Here is a 14,828-nt window from a genome sequence, read left to right on the forward strand (position 1 = left end):
CACCTGATGCAGAGGAGGCGTTGAATTACTTTCATTTTGATTCCTTCAGCCAGCACTTGTACTATTTATAACCACAGCTTGTTATAAAGCAGCAGACCCAGGCAGAGGTTGGTCCCCACTAGATCTAATGGCACCCCCATGTTGTCCCTGCTGTGGCCTCAGTGCCATGTGCTCTACACTCAGTCCTAGTTGTCCCCTGAGTGAAAGCAAGAACTCAGCCATCTGGGTAGGTAGGTACCCTGCCCGCTCGGCCTGCTGGACCCTTAACTTAGTGCACCTGTCGGAGCTCACGGTCCTGAGGAATACCCGGAGGGGCCCTTTCACTCCAGAAGAATTTACACAGGTACTGCAAGAGTTGAGATTAATGAACTCACTCTGTGGACAAGAACTATAAACGGTTTACTACATATTAATGTATTTGTAAGTACTTACCCTAACTGTAAACATGTACCCTAAAACTATAAAAAGATATAAACTGGCAGTTCCTCCTCCCCAAGGAAGTGGTGAAAACATTTAGTAACAGGTGTGGCAAGATGAATCATCTCTGCTAAGGTCTGGGGATATGTTTTCTTCCTGCCTTCTCTAAGTTCCACTGATTGTTTACTGTTGTGCTTACCTTCTCCAAGGCTGGTTCCCTCCAGAATACCCAGAATACCCCTCTCGTATGGTCTGCAAATGCCTGCTGCTGTTTACTTCCAGACCTGAGAGGAACGGCTTTTCACTGGGTTTGCATTCTCCACCCTGGTGTGTTAGCCACCTTCATATTTTATATACTGCTCGTAAATAAGGGGTGGAGAGTGTATTCAAGTCCGAGCCACAAACAGAGCGTCCGCACGACGCCGTGGCACCACCAGTAAGTACATCACTGGTGGATTAAATATCCCGTCCACCTACTTAGGGGTATTTAACTTTGTCACAACCAATAGCCCACGAGCTACGATGCAGTACTGCATTTTGTTATGATTATTGTTTGCTCATAGTCCTGGGTCAGCAGCTATTCTTTATTCATTCATAGCACTTAATTTGGGGTCCCATACTCAGAGAGCCTCGGTAAATGATTATCCCAAGAATAAAGGTTTGCTCCTTCAAGTGTTAGAGAACACAGGAGGCGGGTGAGCTTCTCTCTCCAGACCCTTGAGATGGATGTGCTTTCCTTAAGCCCTGCATGTTTTTTGTAGCTGAAAGGTGCCCAACTATGTAACCTCTGGAGATACCTTACACCAGAAGATGTTCTAAGAATAATAATGTGATTTGTTGTTTCTCTGAACTTCATCACACCAGGCTTTTCGAGTAAAACCAAAATTAGTAGTGGATGTTTGAATCACTGCCAGTGAACATATGAAGGGAAGGCATGCTCGTTCAGCTCAACTTGGGCTACCAGAAAATGCTCTTCCATGACCCCTGGGTAAATGGGGAATCCATCGTCTCATCTGTTTGCAAGTGTCTTCATTGTGTCGGTCATGCATCCTTCCATTTAATCCTTACAACGTTGTAAAGGTAGTATCTTTTATTAAACTCATTTTATAGGTAGGGAGTTATGGCTCCATGACATTTAATATGGAGATGACACAGCTAATGAACAGCAGAGCCGGGATTCGAGCCCATGTAAATCTGTGCTCTTTCTGCGCCCACACCACCCCCAGTAAAAACTGGGGTTTTGACCACCTTTCCCCCACAGGGCATCTGTATGCGTAAGCCTATGCTTAATACTGCTGTTTTGTTCTGCCTTCCCTCTGTTACTGCCCCTGTGCTGCCTGTCTGCTTGAGGACCAGGTTCATTTCATTTTTCTCCTTTTTCCTATTTGAGTGATAGAGGCACAGTTGGCCAGTTCTTTGACACTGAGCTAGCTGTGACAGCCACCATCCTTGCTTGAAGAAGTCCTTGCTTCTTCATATCTCTCATTTGGCCTGACATCAAGGCTGAAAAAGGTTACTGATGACGGTATGAACCTTTTCAGTATGCAAGTGATGTCATGGTACAAATGACTTTATATCGGTGTAATCGAGTTCTTAACTATTCATTTTTATCATTGCCTGTTCAATATGTCAAGCTGTAAAATAGACTATTTTAATTTACAGGCATGACTCAGATTTTGAAGAGTGAATGTGAAAATCATGAATTCTAAAGTGCATCCTCTTCCAGTAGGCTGTGGGCTTTTTGAAGATAGTGGCCATATCCTGTAGGTCTCTGTGTCCCCATTTCCTGCTCTGGGCCATGGAAATGCATGAAGGCATGAATGAACACCTTCATTGGCCTTAAACCTTTTGGTGTTTACTATAATTTTCTTAGAACAGTGGACAAGTTGATTAATGCTTGTGTGACTCATTTTAAGAATCTGGTATACTTCTTGAGAGGCATGTTGATTATGCTTCGGTTTAAATAAGTGTAACTAATCAAAATTTGGTGTTCTTTCTTCGAATTATACGAATAATCCAACCTACATATATTTGGTTCCTATAAAGTGATTATTGTGGCACTTAGTGATAAATACTATAAAGAAAAACAAGGCAGTAAATTTAAAGGAATAGAGAATGATGGATTGGTGTTTGTTATTTAAAATAAAATGGTCATATAAAATAGATGAGTAATATAATAATGCAAAATACCCAGACATTTAAATAGAAAAAATTGAAATCTATGCTGAATGCAAGCGTCATAGTTGCTCACATTTGAGCTGTGAGAACTGAATCTGGCTCTCCCACTTTCATAGTGATTTTAGAGCCAAAAAGATTACTTCAAACAGATCTTTTCCTAACGTTCTGGTAAGTAAAATGATTGATCAACTATGCCCTGATCCTTTTTTGTTTTGTTTTGTTGTTAAGTTCAAGATTGGCTGTTAAAACAAGCACGTATAATTTGGAATAAGAACTCAAAATTGGATCTTTTATTTTTTCCTCAAAATCGGATCTTTTGAAATCATTGATAGGAACATTTAAAATACTGGTTTGAGTGATATCATTAGTGATGCATTAAATAAATACTGTTTTTTGATTGTCATGGTAAGTTTTAAACTAATTTTTGGACGAAGGCATTTTAGCTTAAATGGGTACGGTGTGTAGGTCATAGAGCTTTCTGTAAGATGAAGTTGAATTTTGTTAAAATGCATGGCTGAAAATACAATTTAAAACACAGATCAGATGTGTATACGTATTGATTTCTAGATTTTCACATTGAAACAAACTCCATTCAGTATTGGCTCAAGGTTCAAATTCAGAGTTGTACAAGCCTAACTGTCTGAAACGTGATACTCAGTCTACTTAAACCGTGACATGGGATGCATGATTTTTCATTTCTTCCATATACATTTGAACTGAATAGTGGGAAGGCAGATGAAAGAACACATGGCTACAGCACCTCAGCCTGTTTATAGAGGAGAGCCTCCTGCACCTGTGTAGACTGGCATCCGGTTGTCAGGTGTAATCCCGTGTCTGGATGTTCCCTTTGCAGATGATCCAGTCCCTCAAGGCAGTGATTGAAAATGCAGACGCTGTATATGAAAAGATTGTACATTGTCAGAAGGCAGGTAAGTGGAAGTTTGTTTCTTCTCTTTAAAATAAAATTAGTAGCATCATATATGTAGCTCCTTAAACCATTTTATCTTCTGACACGGTAACCAGGAAATCAGGCATAAAAATTATTTTCTCCATGGCTAAAGAAGATACTAATTCACTACTTCTCAAGCCTGGATAACAAACTCACCTAGGGGAAGCTTTTAAAATATATTGACATCTAGGGGCGCCTGGGTGGCTCAGTTGGTTAAGTATCCAACTCTTGATTTCAGCTCAGATCATGATCTCATGGTTTGTTAGTTTGAGCCTTGCATGAGGAGGCTCCACGCTCACAGTGCATAACGTGCTTGGGATTCTCTGTCTTCCTCTCTCTCTGCCCTCCCTCACTCATGCTGTCTTTGTCTCTATCAAAATAAATACATTAAAAAAATAAATAAAAATAAAATACATTGACATCAGCCGGAGGTGTGGTTGAAAAATTCATAGCTGTTAAAAGCTTCCAGTGTTTCTAGTAAGCAGCCAAGATGGAGAACCACTGCACTGACCACTGCTCAGCGTCCCCTGTGCTAGTCCCCCATGACCTTCCAGCACACGATGGGAAAGGTGAGTGAGGCTTGAGCAGAGAGGGAATGAGTACTCAGGAAGGAGGGTGGGCACCAGTTACAACCTCTTGACAATTTTTAATGCACTGGCATTTTCAGATGCTGATGAATTCATCAATTTAACATCAAAATGTTACACTGGATTTTAAAATGCTACCATCTAATTAATTTTAGCTGAGATAAAACCCCAAACTCAAGTGTTCTGCATTGTAATAAGAATAGACAAAATGGAATTCTTTCAATTTTCAAATTTTGTGAGAGCGTCATTTTAGAAGATGTTAATGTGGAGGGTATTTATGCTGCATAAATAAGAATATCTGTCTTTAATTTCTAAGGCTTCTGGTTGCTTTTCTTTTTTTTTTTATACTTTTTTTTTTTAAAGTTTGTTTATTCTTTGTAATCTATACACCCAGCATAGGGCTCCAGCTCATAACCCTAAAATCAAGAGCCCAGTGCTCTTTTGACTGAGCCAGCCAGGCACCCCTTGTTGCTATTCTTTAAAATCAAGAGACCATAAGTATCACCTAGCCTGAAAAACAGATTCCTCTCTTATCTCAGAAATGAACTCGTCAAAAATAGATCAAAGACAAAGGTATATATGGCGGTTTTCTTTTTTGGTGTTTATTGAAGGAATATTCACATTAGTGACTAATCAACAGATGAAAACCCTCACCTTGTTTTACTCATCTTGTTAGCAAAATAGTATTAGCAAAGTGATCTTGCTACTTCTAGTCCTTTCTGGGCTAATATTCCCTACAACCACAACTAAAATGAGACACTTCAAACACCATTTTTATCCTATCACTGTTTTACATAAAGTCGTCTAGCTGACTAGAGTCTGTTGAGGCAGCTCTAAACTTCTAACTTAACTATGCAAGGTTGTCTACGAACTGGCCAGCCCCTCTTGCCATTATTGTATAAAATCTCTTCATTAAATCATCTCGTCATTCATTTAGTAAATATGTTTTGGACTTACACCATGCCAAAGGTACTTGTAAGAGCTATCACATACCAAAATATTAAAAAATAAGATTGATTTTTGCCCTTTAGAACCTTCCAGCCAAGCAGGAGATATGAAAGTAATCACACATACTCAAACGTATTGAGTACTTATTCTGTGTTACTCAGGAGTCTGAACTTGGTTTTGGGGGCAGTGGGAAGCGATTGGTTTTTTAGCAGAAAAGGAGAGAAATTGAGCTGTAAGCTGATGTTCACAATAGCTGTGTGCAGAAAATTTTCATGGGGAGACTTCCCAACTGGGAAGCTGTTGGGAGCAGTGAGAAGGGCTGGAAGTGACAGGATGCATCCGGGCTGGCCTTCGGGCTGCCCTTCCCCGCTCCCAGTGTGTTTCTCCTTAGTCAGATTTTCACAGGCCACCTCTCCAGTAGGACTTCTCTCTCCCTCCTCTCTGCCAATCTGTACATTTCTTCTTTTTGTCTCAGCAGTCTTCCAGGAGACCTTTTATGATTGTAGGAATTATGTTACCTAACCATTCTAGTCAGCCTTCAAAATGTGTTTGGTTTAGCTGACAGTTTCAGTTGCTATGTGTTTTACTAATGGAGTCTGTCTTCTAAACCGGCTAGTAACCTGTGAAGGCACAGGTTTGCATATTGAGCTACTCTGCATTTTACCCATGGCACCTGTTTTAACATTTTGCACAGAGCAGTCACTCGAATACTAACTGACTAAATGTGATTTGACTTGTATTAAGGATTTGATTCTCCTAAGCGCATGCGATGCCAGAAGAATTGTGGACTGTTAGAATTTGAAACTGCATTTATCAGAAAAAAAGACCTATTTATTGACAGTCTGAGTTATTGCCAATTTTTTGCAACTTCATCGATTTATGAAATTTGCTCATCTCTAGCATAATGCAGCTTTATGTCTAATTTCAGTGAGGGATAATATTTGCTTGTATTTAAAAAGCTGAAGTGTCTTATCTATTAAGAATTTTGCTTGGAAGGCAAAAAAGAATAACCACTATGTAATGGTTCGTGTTGCTCTGAGTTTGAAGATCTTGAGAAGCACATAACGATTATCTTTTGTTTTCACAGTTACTGCTGAACGCCTACACAGCCCTTCTGTTATCCCAAGTGCTTATTTTAGAGTCCTTGATCTTTTGTTTCTCATGTTTACAGTTATCGGAAGGGCACATAGTCATTAGTCATATGAAGAATTGCTAATTTGTATTGGGCTCAAAAACATTTGCATGAGATTTTACTTCTGATAAATAATTGCTGTTCTGCTTATAGAACTTTAATCTGGCAATGACAGAATGAAGACACAGGTACCAAAGTGCTGTAAGAGAGGATTATTTTAGAAGCACTTCAAACTTCTAAACACAAACTTCTATTCTTACTAGATAAGCCTTCATTTAAACAGCTAAGTGACAGTAAGGAGTCACACTGCCACCTCCAGCCACATGTTCAAAAGTGTGCCCAGTTTGGACACGTTCAGACTCCCAGCTATGGGATTGATTTGTTTTTTTGGATCTAGAAATGTGTTTTGCCGGTGGTGTTCTTGGGAAGAGGGAGGGAGGCAGGAGAAGAATGCTGAGAAGTAAAGACTCCCAGCCAAGGTGGGCTGGGAACCTGCAGGCCCCGGCAGGCAGGTGACCCAAAGAGACCCTGGGGAGGACAGCAGGGACAACCGGGTGACGGGCCGTGGGGACAGCCTGCGGAGCCGACTCTTTTAAGAGGAGAGTATGGCAGTACAGCGGGGTCAGAGGGTTAAAGGGACATCTTTATAAGAAAGCCATGCCCCTAGAAATAGGAAAGATCCATTGAAGAGGTGAACAGGAAGGTATTCAAAGATGAGACGGGGGTAAGGAGGGAAGAAGTGAGAGGGGCAGGAATCCAGTACAGTCAAGAGACACTTGACCTTAGAAAGGGGGATGGATGCCTCTTCTTCCAAGACACTCCAGAAAGCTCTGCCATTTAGAGAAATTCTGAGGAGAGGACTGTTCTGATGTAGTCATAGTGCGGTAGGAGAGCACCGGCTTCAGGAGAGAGGGAGTGAAAGAGGGGTCTACGGACGGGCGGGAGGGTGGGAGCATTCTGTCAGAGTCAAGCACTCTAGTGCCAGTGGAGGGACGGATGAAATGTCGGATGATGCAGGAATGGTATGGGGCAGGTGGGTCTGGGTCAACGCATGAGTGACAGGGATGGGTAAGTAATAAATGGTGTGGCCGTACAAGCATGAGTGTGTACAAACCTGTGAGCACAGGCGAACATGCTTCACACACTCTGTCTCCCAAATCTAACCCATGCTTGTTCTTCCAAGAAGTAGCAAAGTAGGAGATTGGTGAGGAACACACCCAGGGGAGCTTCTCAATGGGAATCTGCAGAGGGGAAGCTTCATAAACGTTCTTCTTTAAAAAGTTTGTGAAAGGTAATAAAAGGGTAGCCAGATTCTTTCTGGGGAGAAGTCTTTTTCACTGTATAATGTCTATCTCTTTCTCTCTGTCACTGCCCCAAAATGGCAGCCTATGTTTGAGTTTTAATTTCCTCTTTTAGTCACTGCATTGATCTGTTACCTAAAAGATAGGAAGATGGTATAGAAGGAAACCCAAACTGCTTTGCTTCAACAAGTTAGATGTTTTTATCTGGTGAATTTAAATGGAAAATAATTTGCTCTTTGGAAAGGAAAAAGAAATCAATGACATACTTCTTGGTAAAGGTGGTATATTAACACATGCATTTAATCTCCACTCCCTTCTGAGCCTCATTAAATGACAGTAAGGAATTTTTGTTTTGGGGTTTTGTTTTTTGGTTTTTTTTAAGGCAGAAACCCATAAGGATAAAGAAAATGGGAGGAACAAAATTTTGGAAATTGAAAAATACCTGAACAAGTGATAATTGACTTAGGTGATGCAAGAAAGCGGACTCTGAGGCTGGCAGTGGGGCACCTGGCCAGCAATCTGGTTTACACTGTGGGCCACCCCCCACCCGCCCAGAACTGGGTGGCACCAGGGGCCCCTGGAAGTTGGGATAAATAAAGGTAGGGATAAAAGAGAGAACTGTCCGAAAGCTGGATTAAGAAGCAATTAGACCCCAGATGGCTGGGAGACTACGTGTGTCCTGACAGTGGAAAGATGAAAATAGCAAAATTTTCATCCTTCATTTGGGGAACTAAATAGGTAACGCTCAGGAAAAAAAAAAATCAAGACAATATAAGTATGTTACTTAGAAATATGGACATAAACACTAAAAAAGGAAACAAAACCTCAGCTATAGGGGCTGAATACAACTGCTGCTGAAAAGGGGAAATTGGTGACAACTGTTTTTCTCTTTAAACTGTGTACATAATTCTGATAAAGATTAAATCACTAATAAATTTAAATTTAATTTAAATGATTTAAAAAAAAAAAAAAAAAGGAAGGAAGGAATCAAGGACCTGAAGCTGCCACAGGAACCCCTGACTGAGGATGTCCCCGCCACACTCAACAAGGCTTGGGTACAGTGTTGAGTGATTAGGTGAGGTTTCTGCCAAAGACCCCAGCCGGCACCTCTGGCGTCCTGGGCAGGCCCAGGGCACAGGTAATGTCTGTGTGCCTGGGTGGGCCGGAGCCTGCTTCCTCTCCTGGCAGGAGAATTGGTTTTTACCCTCTTTCTGAATGACAGGGGAGAATCAGGCTCCAAAGGAGAGACACCCCAGCCCACCCCAGACCTGTTTAAATAGAAGCTCCTTTTCTAAAAGCTCTAAGGGATTTGCATGCATGGCAGGGTCGCTTCATTACTGAGTAAAGTGGGATATAAGGTAACTTTCCAAATAAATGAAAGCTTTCATTACCCTTCGTTTTAATCCTTTTAATGGAACACTTTGTATAATAGATTCTGTGCATCCCTGCTTCCTTAAATTTGGTTTGCCAAACATAATTTGAACTTTGATGACTGAAGGTCATGATGAGGAGCATCTGGTATTATCTTGTGGTTTAATGGCAATTCCCCCAGGAGCCTGCATGTCCTGGAGGACCCCACACCTGCTCTGCCTGCTCAGATCTCTTTCCAGTGTTAATGGTTTATTTCATCTATTCCCATGCAGTTCTCACTTCCTACCGCTAATTTGTACTGTGTCTCCGACTGCCTATTAGTATACTACTCTTTTTGTTGTTGTTGTTTTTTCCCTTTCTAACTTGCTGCTTCTAGTCTGCTGAGCAGTTGGTGTCTCCCCTGTGGCCAACCTTGATGGATTTGTCTCACTAGAAGCTGGTGAGAGCACGACACATTCCCACGTGGAAAGAACAGGCAGAGCCTCAGGCCACACCTAACATGTCCTGGACTTGATGGCTCAGAGACCTTTTTTATTTTGCAAAGTCCTCGGATCTCAGTGTGTTCTTGGGAGCTGGGGTTACCAGATAAGCAAGCTGTCACCATCCATCTCTTGCTCCGTCCAAGACTCAACATCGGCGTCTTGCCCAATACAGTAAACATAAAAGCATCTAAAGATTTATTCTGAAAGCACTTCTGTGTGAGAAAGTTTGCAAAAGGAAATCTGGGAGCCTATAACTTTTGTTTTCATTTATGTCAGGATGTTTCTCAGCTGTGTCTGACAGAAGTAAGAGGTTCTTCCCTGGGGATCCAGAGATCCGTGTTCTTGTGCCCTCTGTTCAACATCTCGCTGTGTGGTATTAGGTTAGTCACTACCCCTCTCTGCCTCATCTTTCTCCTTCTGAGTGACATTGAATTATATGATTTCCTCCTGGCCCCATGGGTTCTAAAATGCAGTGACCTAAGATCAATTGTCTAATTAGTCATTTTGGAATGGCCTGGTTACAGTTAAGTTTAAACAAGTAGTCCCATCCGGTGGCATCAGGATAGTTAAATTGCAACCCATCAGCATGAGTTTCAAAGGGGAAAGTTAATGCCTAGCTTTGAAGGTGAAGAGTGACTTCTCTGGCGGTGAGACACAGACCTGCCTGGAGTCAGAGCCCAGAAGTCCCTCAGCATCTGTACTCTTCTTAAAGAACGGGAGCTTCCTTCCCCAGGCACTTTAGTTAACTCACAGTTAGTGAAGCCACGGAAAGCCAAGAAGTAGCAGGGTCTTTGGTAGCAGGCCAGTCTGCCCCACCTGCCCTTTTGTTCCCCTGAAAGGTACCTTCATTGCTGATCAGGGAGAGTAGAGAGAATGACCACAAAGGTGACGAGGCTAACTCAGGGCAAAAAAAAGAAAAAAAAACCCTCAAAATAAGTGACTGGTCTCTAGAATCCACTGTATCACCACACCCCTTCCACCTCCTGTACCCATCACCCTGTTCCATTTTGAGATTCCTGCATCAACCATCACACTAATAGCATTTCTCCTAAGTGTGGTCAGAATCTCCTGGGGATGCTTGTTTCAAATGCTATTCCTTTGCATCACCCCCAATATCGAATCTTTGGGGATGGAGCTCAGGAATTTTCAATTGAATGAGCACATTCAGGTTTTCAGAAACTCTCTTTGGAGGGTGGAGCACAGCAGGCCCCCTTTGGGGTGCATGCTCAACTCTGGGCCTCTTTGGCTCTCAAGGGAGAAGAACTGCTCAGACGCAAATGCACCCTTGCTCATGGGATTGATTGGCAGCCAAATTGTTTTTCTTCCTAACATACCTTCATTGGGGAAACTTCCCCACAAATGAACGGGAGGAAATTTGGGGGGATGCTTGACCTTCCTGGAATATCTCTCCTGTGAGCAAATCCCAAAGCTGTGCTTTCTTGTCACCTCTTCCTCCCTCCTTCCTTTATGCACTCACAGTCTCTGAAAGCATCACTTTTTATTTAAATAAGAGCTGTCAGGGTCCTCTCAGCAGATGGTCTGCTGGAGAGGGGTCAGGCTGCTTCAGCTCTGCACTCCCATACAACTATTTTTGTTATTATTCTGTCACACTTGTTTCTCGAAGTTGAGAAGAACCACAATTCAAGTAAAGTCCACAGATAAATCATCTTTCTCAAATACCAGAAATTTATATATATTTGTATAATATATGTATGTACACACATACCCCTACCCCTAATAGATATCCTTGGCTCTAAAATAAACAGCCAAAATGATCTCTGAGGCTTTTCCAGCTCTCAAATTTTGTGGTCTGCAAGTCCTATAATATAATATAATATAATATAAATAAGGGATTGTAGTAGATAAAAGTGAACAAATGAATTCTAAGAATGTGTAAATAATATCTAGAGGTAAGTCTTTTAAGAATAAGGAATTTTGGGGCGCCTGGGTGGCCCAGTTGGTTAAGCAGCCGACTTCGGCTCAGGTCATGATCTCGCGGTCCGTGAGTTTGAGGCCCGCGTCGGGCTCTGTGCTGACAGCTCAGAGCCTGGAGCCTGTTTCAGATTCTGTGTCTCCCTCTCTCTCTGACCCTCCTCCGTTCATGCTCTGTCTCTCCCTGTCTCAAAAATAAACAAACGTTAAAAAATTTTTTTAGGGCGCCTGGGTGGCGCAGTCGGTTAAGCGTCCGACTTCAGCCAGGTCACGTTCTCGCGGTCTGTGAGTTCGAGCCCCGCATCAGGCTCTGGGCTGATGGCTCGGAGCCTGGAGCCTGTTTCCGATTCTGTGTCTCCCTCTCTCTCTGCCCCTCCCCTGTTCATGCTCTGTCTCTCTCTGTCCCAAAAATAAATAAAGAAAAAAACGTTGAAAAAAAAAAAAAATTAAAAAAAAAAAAAATTTTTTTAAAAGAATAAGGAATTTAAAGCAACTTTAATTAACCTGTATTCTTTCATTACAGGTCAGTCCATGCCATGTCAAAAATATGTCGTTATGCATGTTAACATATGAGAGGGAAAGCACACTTATGCATTTATAGAATGTCTTCAATGGCAAGATGTGCTAATTACTTATGAAGATGCAAAAAAAAACCAAAACAAACAATTAAAGGTCTCTGCTATCTTTTAAAGTTATAATCACCACCAAGCATATGGTGTAAATAATAGGTACAAATGAAGTTTGAAGAAAGGAGGAAGCCCAGAAGGTTTCGTTGGTAGGGAAGGAGTTGGGCTTACACCTAGGGGCTTAGGGAATGCAGAATCAATGTAAGGAGAGCAGGGCTTTTTAGGTGGGCCAAAGTGGAGGAGGCCTCATTATCAAGATGTGCTTTCTGCACACATGGCATATATTGTCCTGGCTGAAGGAAGATATTTGCTTCAGGAAGCAGGAGAAATTAGGATTGTAAATACAGGTTGCTTCAGATGATGGAAGCCTTTTAATTCAGCTGTGTCTGAATTAAATATTTGAGGTTGACTTTCTAGGCCAGCATTTCTCAAAGTTTGATTCAAGGAACGCTGGTCATGCTCTCTGGGCAAAGGACCTCAAATTTTCATAACAAAACTTACTCCCCTTTGGAGATTCTCAGTGCACATCAGCATGCTAAATATCCTCCAGTTTAACTCAACATTTCCGGAACGTACATGGTTATAAGCCCTTATTTCAAGTTCTGTCCGTGTCTTGAACACTTCAGGAAAGTGCTATAGGTGGTGGGGTACTAAGTAGTTTAGGACAGGTTTGGTGACTCTCTGAGTGACTGTTCTCTGCCCTTTGCCCTCCATGTTCAGACGTCCCTTCCCACAATGGGACGTGGATGCTTGCAATGTCAGCATAGGAGAGAGTTGACTGAGAAGGTCTGTTTCTGGTTTGGTGAGCCTGATCACAGTAGGATGGTGTCTTAGTCTGTTTGTGCTGCTATAACAGATATTATAGACTGGACAGTTTATAAGCGACAGAAATTTATGTCTCCCAAGTCTAGAGGCTGGGAAGTCTAAGGTTATGGTTCCAGCAGATTTCATATGGTGGTGAGTGAGCACCCACTTCCTGGTTCATAGATGGCACCTTCTTGCTGTGTCTTCAACGTGGTGGGAGGGTCTAGGGAACTCTCTGGGGTCCCTTTTATAAAGACACTAATCTCATTCATGAAGACTCCACCTTCGTGACCTAAGCACCTCCCCAAAACTCCATTTCCTAATACTATCATGCTGAGAATTAGAATTGCAAAGTATAAATTTGGAGGGGGAAGCAGACATTCAGACCATAGTAGATGGTCAGATGGAAATAGCTAATAACTTGTTGAAGCAACTGCATTGAAGCTTGGGATGGAGTCAGGCTTACAGATAGAATCAGTGTCATCCCAATGGAAGCATTACTTGTTGGACTAGTTCTGTAAGGAAAAAAGGGTTGGGAGGAAATACTGAAAATCCTGAGAGATGATTATGAATCTGTAATTCAGAACTGGTGGTTTTACTTTAACCTCAGGTCATAAAAGCATTCCTGATACCATATAGTTTATTTACTGTGTTTTCTTACAACCCGAATATAAACTCCTTGAGGGCAGGAGCTTAGTCATCACGTAGCCCAAACGCCAACAGCGGTGCCTGGTACTCGGCAAACATATGTTGAATTGAACTGAACATTGAGTGCTGCACTTATCTGTTAATTCTTTTATTCACCAGACATTTATGAGGTCCTTACTCCCAGTGTGACAAGAGTTGGGACCCTACTTCCCTTCCCAGGGGGGCTCCAGGTGGAATGTCAGGACACAGGCGTGTGAAGAGAGCCCCGCTGCACAGCACACTTCCTATAGAACAGGAGTTGAGTCCAGCAAGTGATGTGTCTGGGAACAAGGCAGGTGGGGACAGGAATTCAGGCAAGGAGAAAAGCACACGCAGGGTGACGCAGGAAGGCCCATCGGCCGTGGCCGTGACAAAGATGGGAGCAGCAAATGAAGCTGGAGGTGCAGGCAGGAAACAACACAAACGCAGAAGCTTTAACATAACATTTGACGACAATGACAACAACAAAACGATATAAATAGACTGCATGAAAAGAATTCTATAGGGCAGAAACTATCAGGAGCAAAGTTGCAAGAACTACGAACTGAGAAACAATGTTAGCCGTACATATCAGAAAGGGCTCATCTCCCTAATATGTAAGGAACCCCTAAAATCAGTAAGAAAAAGGCCAGCAGCCCTATATTCTTCAAAAATAACATGGACACAGTTTACAGTAAGAGAATTCAAAAGACTAAAACAAAATGAAAAGATGTTCAACCTCATTCATCAAAGGTGCAAACCTGTTCCAAAAGGTCTAAGTCCCTGCCTTCATGAAGCTGAAATCTAGTTGTGGAAGACAGAAAGTAAACAAAAAGCAAATAATTAAAACATTGGCTGTCAGGCAGCAGTGAGTGTTTTTGGAAACAATGAGGCAGAGTGCCCAGAGTAGGCAGAGGGCGGCTCTTGTAAATAAAGTGCTCCCGGAAGACCTCAGTGACTTGTGATGGAGCCGTGATGGGAGGTAGAGGGCAAGCCTTCCAAACATTTGGAAAAGAGATGCTCCCAGAAAGAGGGGCTACAGAGGCAGAGGCCTGGGTGTGAGAGCTGATGTGTCAGAGCAGGAATTAGTAGGCCAGTGTGGCTGCAGTGTCGGCAGGACACGGAGGGGCGGGGAGGGGGTTGGGTAGGAGCCAGCGTTAACAATGAGCCAGAGTTAACAGTGCCAGACACAGGGGCTGGCTTTGTTCTCAGTGAGATGAGAGGTCTTTCCCTGGTCTGAGCAGCAGAATGGCTGCACCAGATCACTTGAGGACAGGGCAAGGCGGCTATAGCAGTGGCTGGAAGACCATTCAGGAGGCTTTTGCAACAATCCAGCCCACCCTCTGGTTGTGGTTTGACAGGTGGTGGTTGGGGTGGAAGTGATGCGAAATGGTTACACTCTGGATATTCAGCTGTATTCTGGATATGTCAGGAT

The 14,828-nt window shown here is 42.5% G+C and overlaps 1 protein-coding gene across 5 annotated transcripts in view; it reads left to right on the forward strand.

The window, feature by feature from the left end:
- PLCL2 (phospholipase C like 2) overlaps positions 1 to 14,828 on the forward strand; it is a 194,878-nt gene that overhangs the window by 148,914 nt on the left and 31,136 nt on the right. For 3 of the 5 annotated variants that reach the window (XM_042954817.1, XM_042954818.1, XM_042954820.1), the window contains exon 4: positions 3,449 to 3,524. In XM_042954817.1, coding sequence (XP_042810751.1) covers positions 3,449 to 3,524 — 76 coding nt within the window. Of the gene's footprint in view, positions 1 to 3,448; positions 3,525 to 9,641; positions 9,746 to 14,828 lie in introns of all 5 variants that reach the window. The other 2 variants (XR_006207054.1, XM_042954819.1) reach the window with 1 other exon arrangement.

This window comes from Panthera leo, chromosome C2 (assembly GCF_018350215.1).
Source record: "Panthera leo isolate Ple1 chromosome C2, P.leo_Ple1_pat1.1, whole genome shotgun sequence".
NCBI classification, from domain to species: Eukaryota; Metazoa; Chordata; class Mammalia; order Carnivora; family Felidae; genus Panthera; species Panthera leo.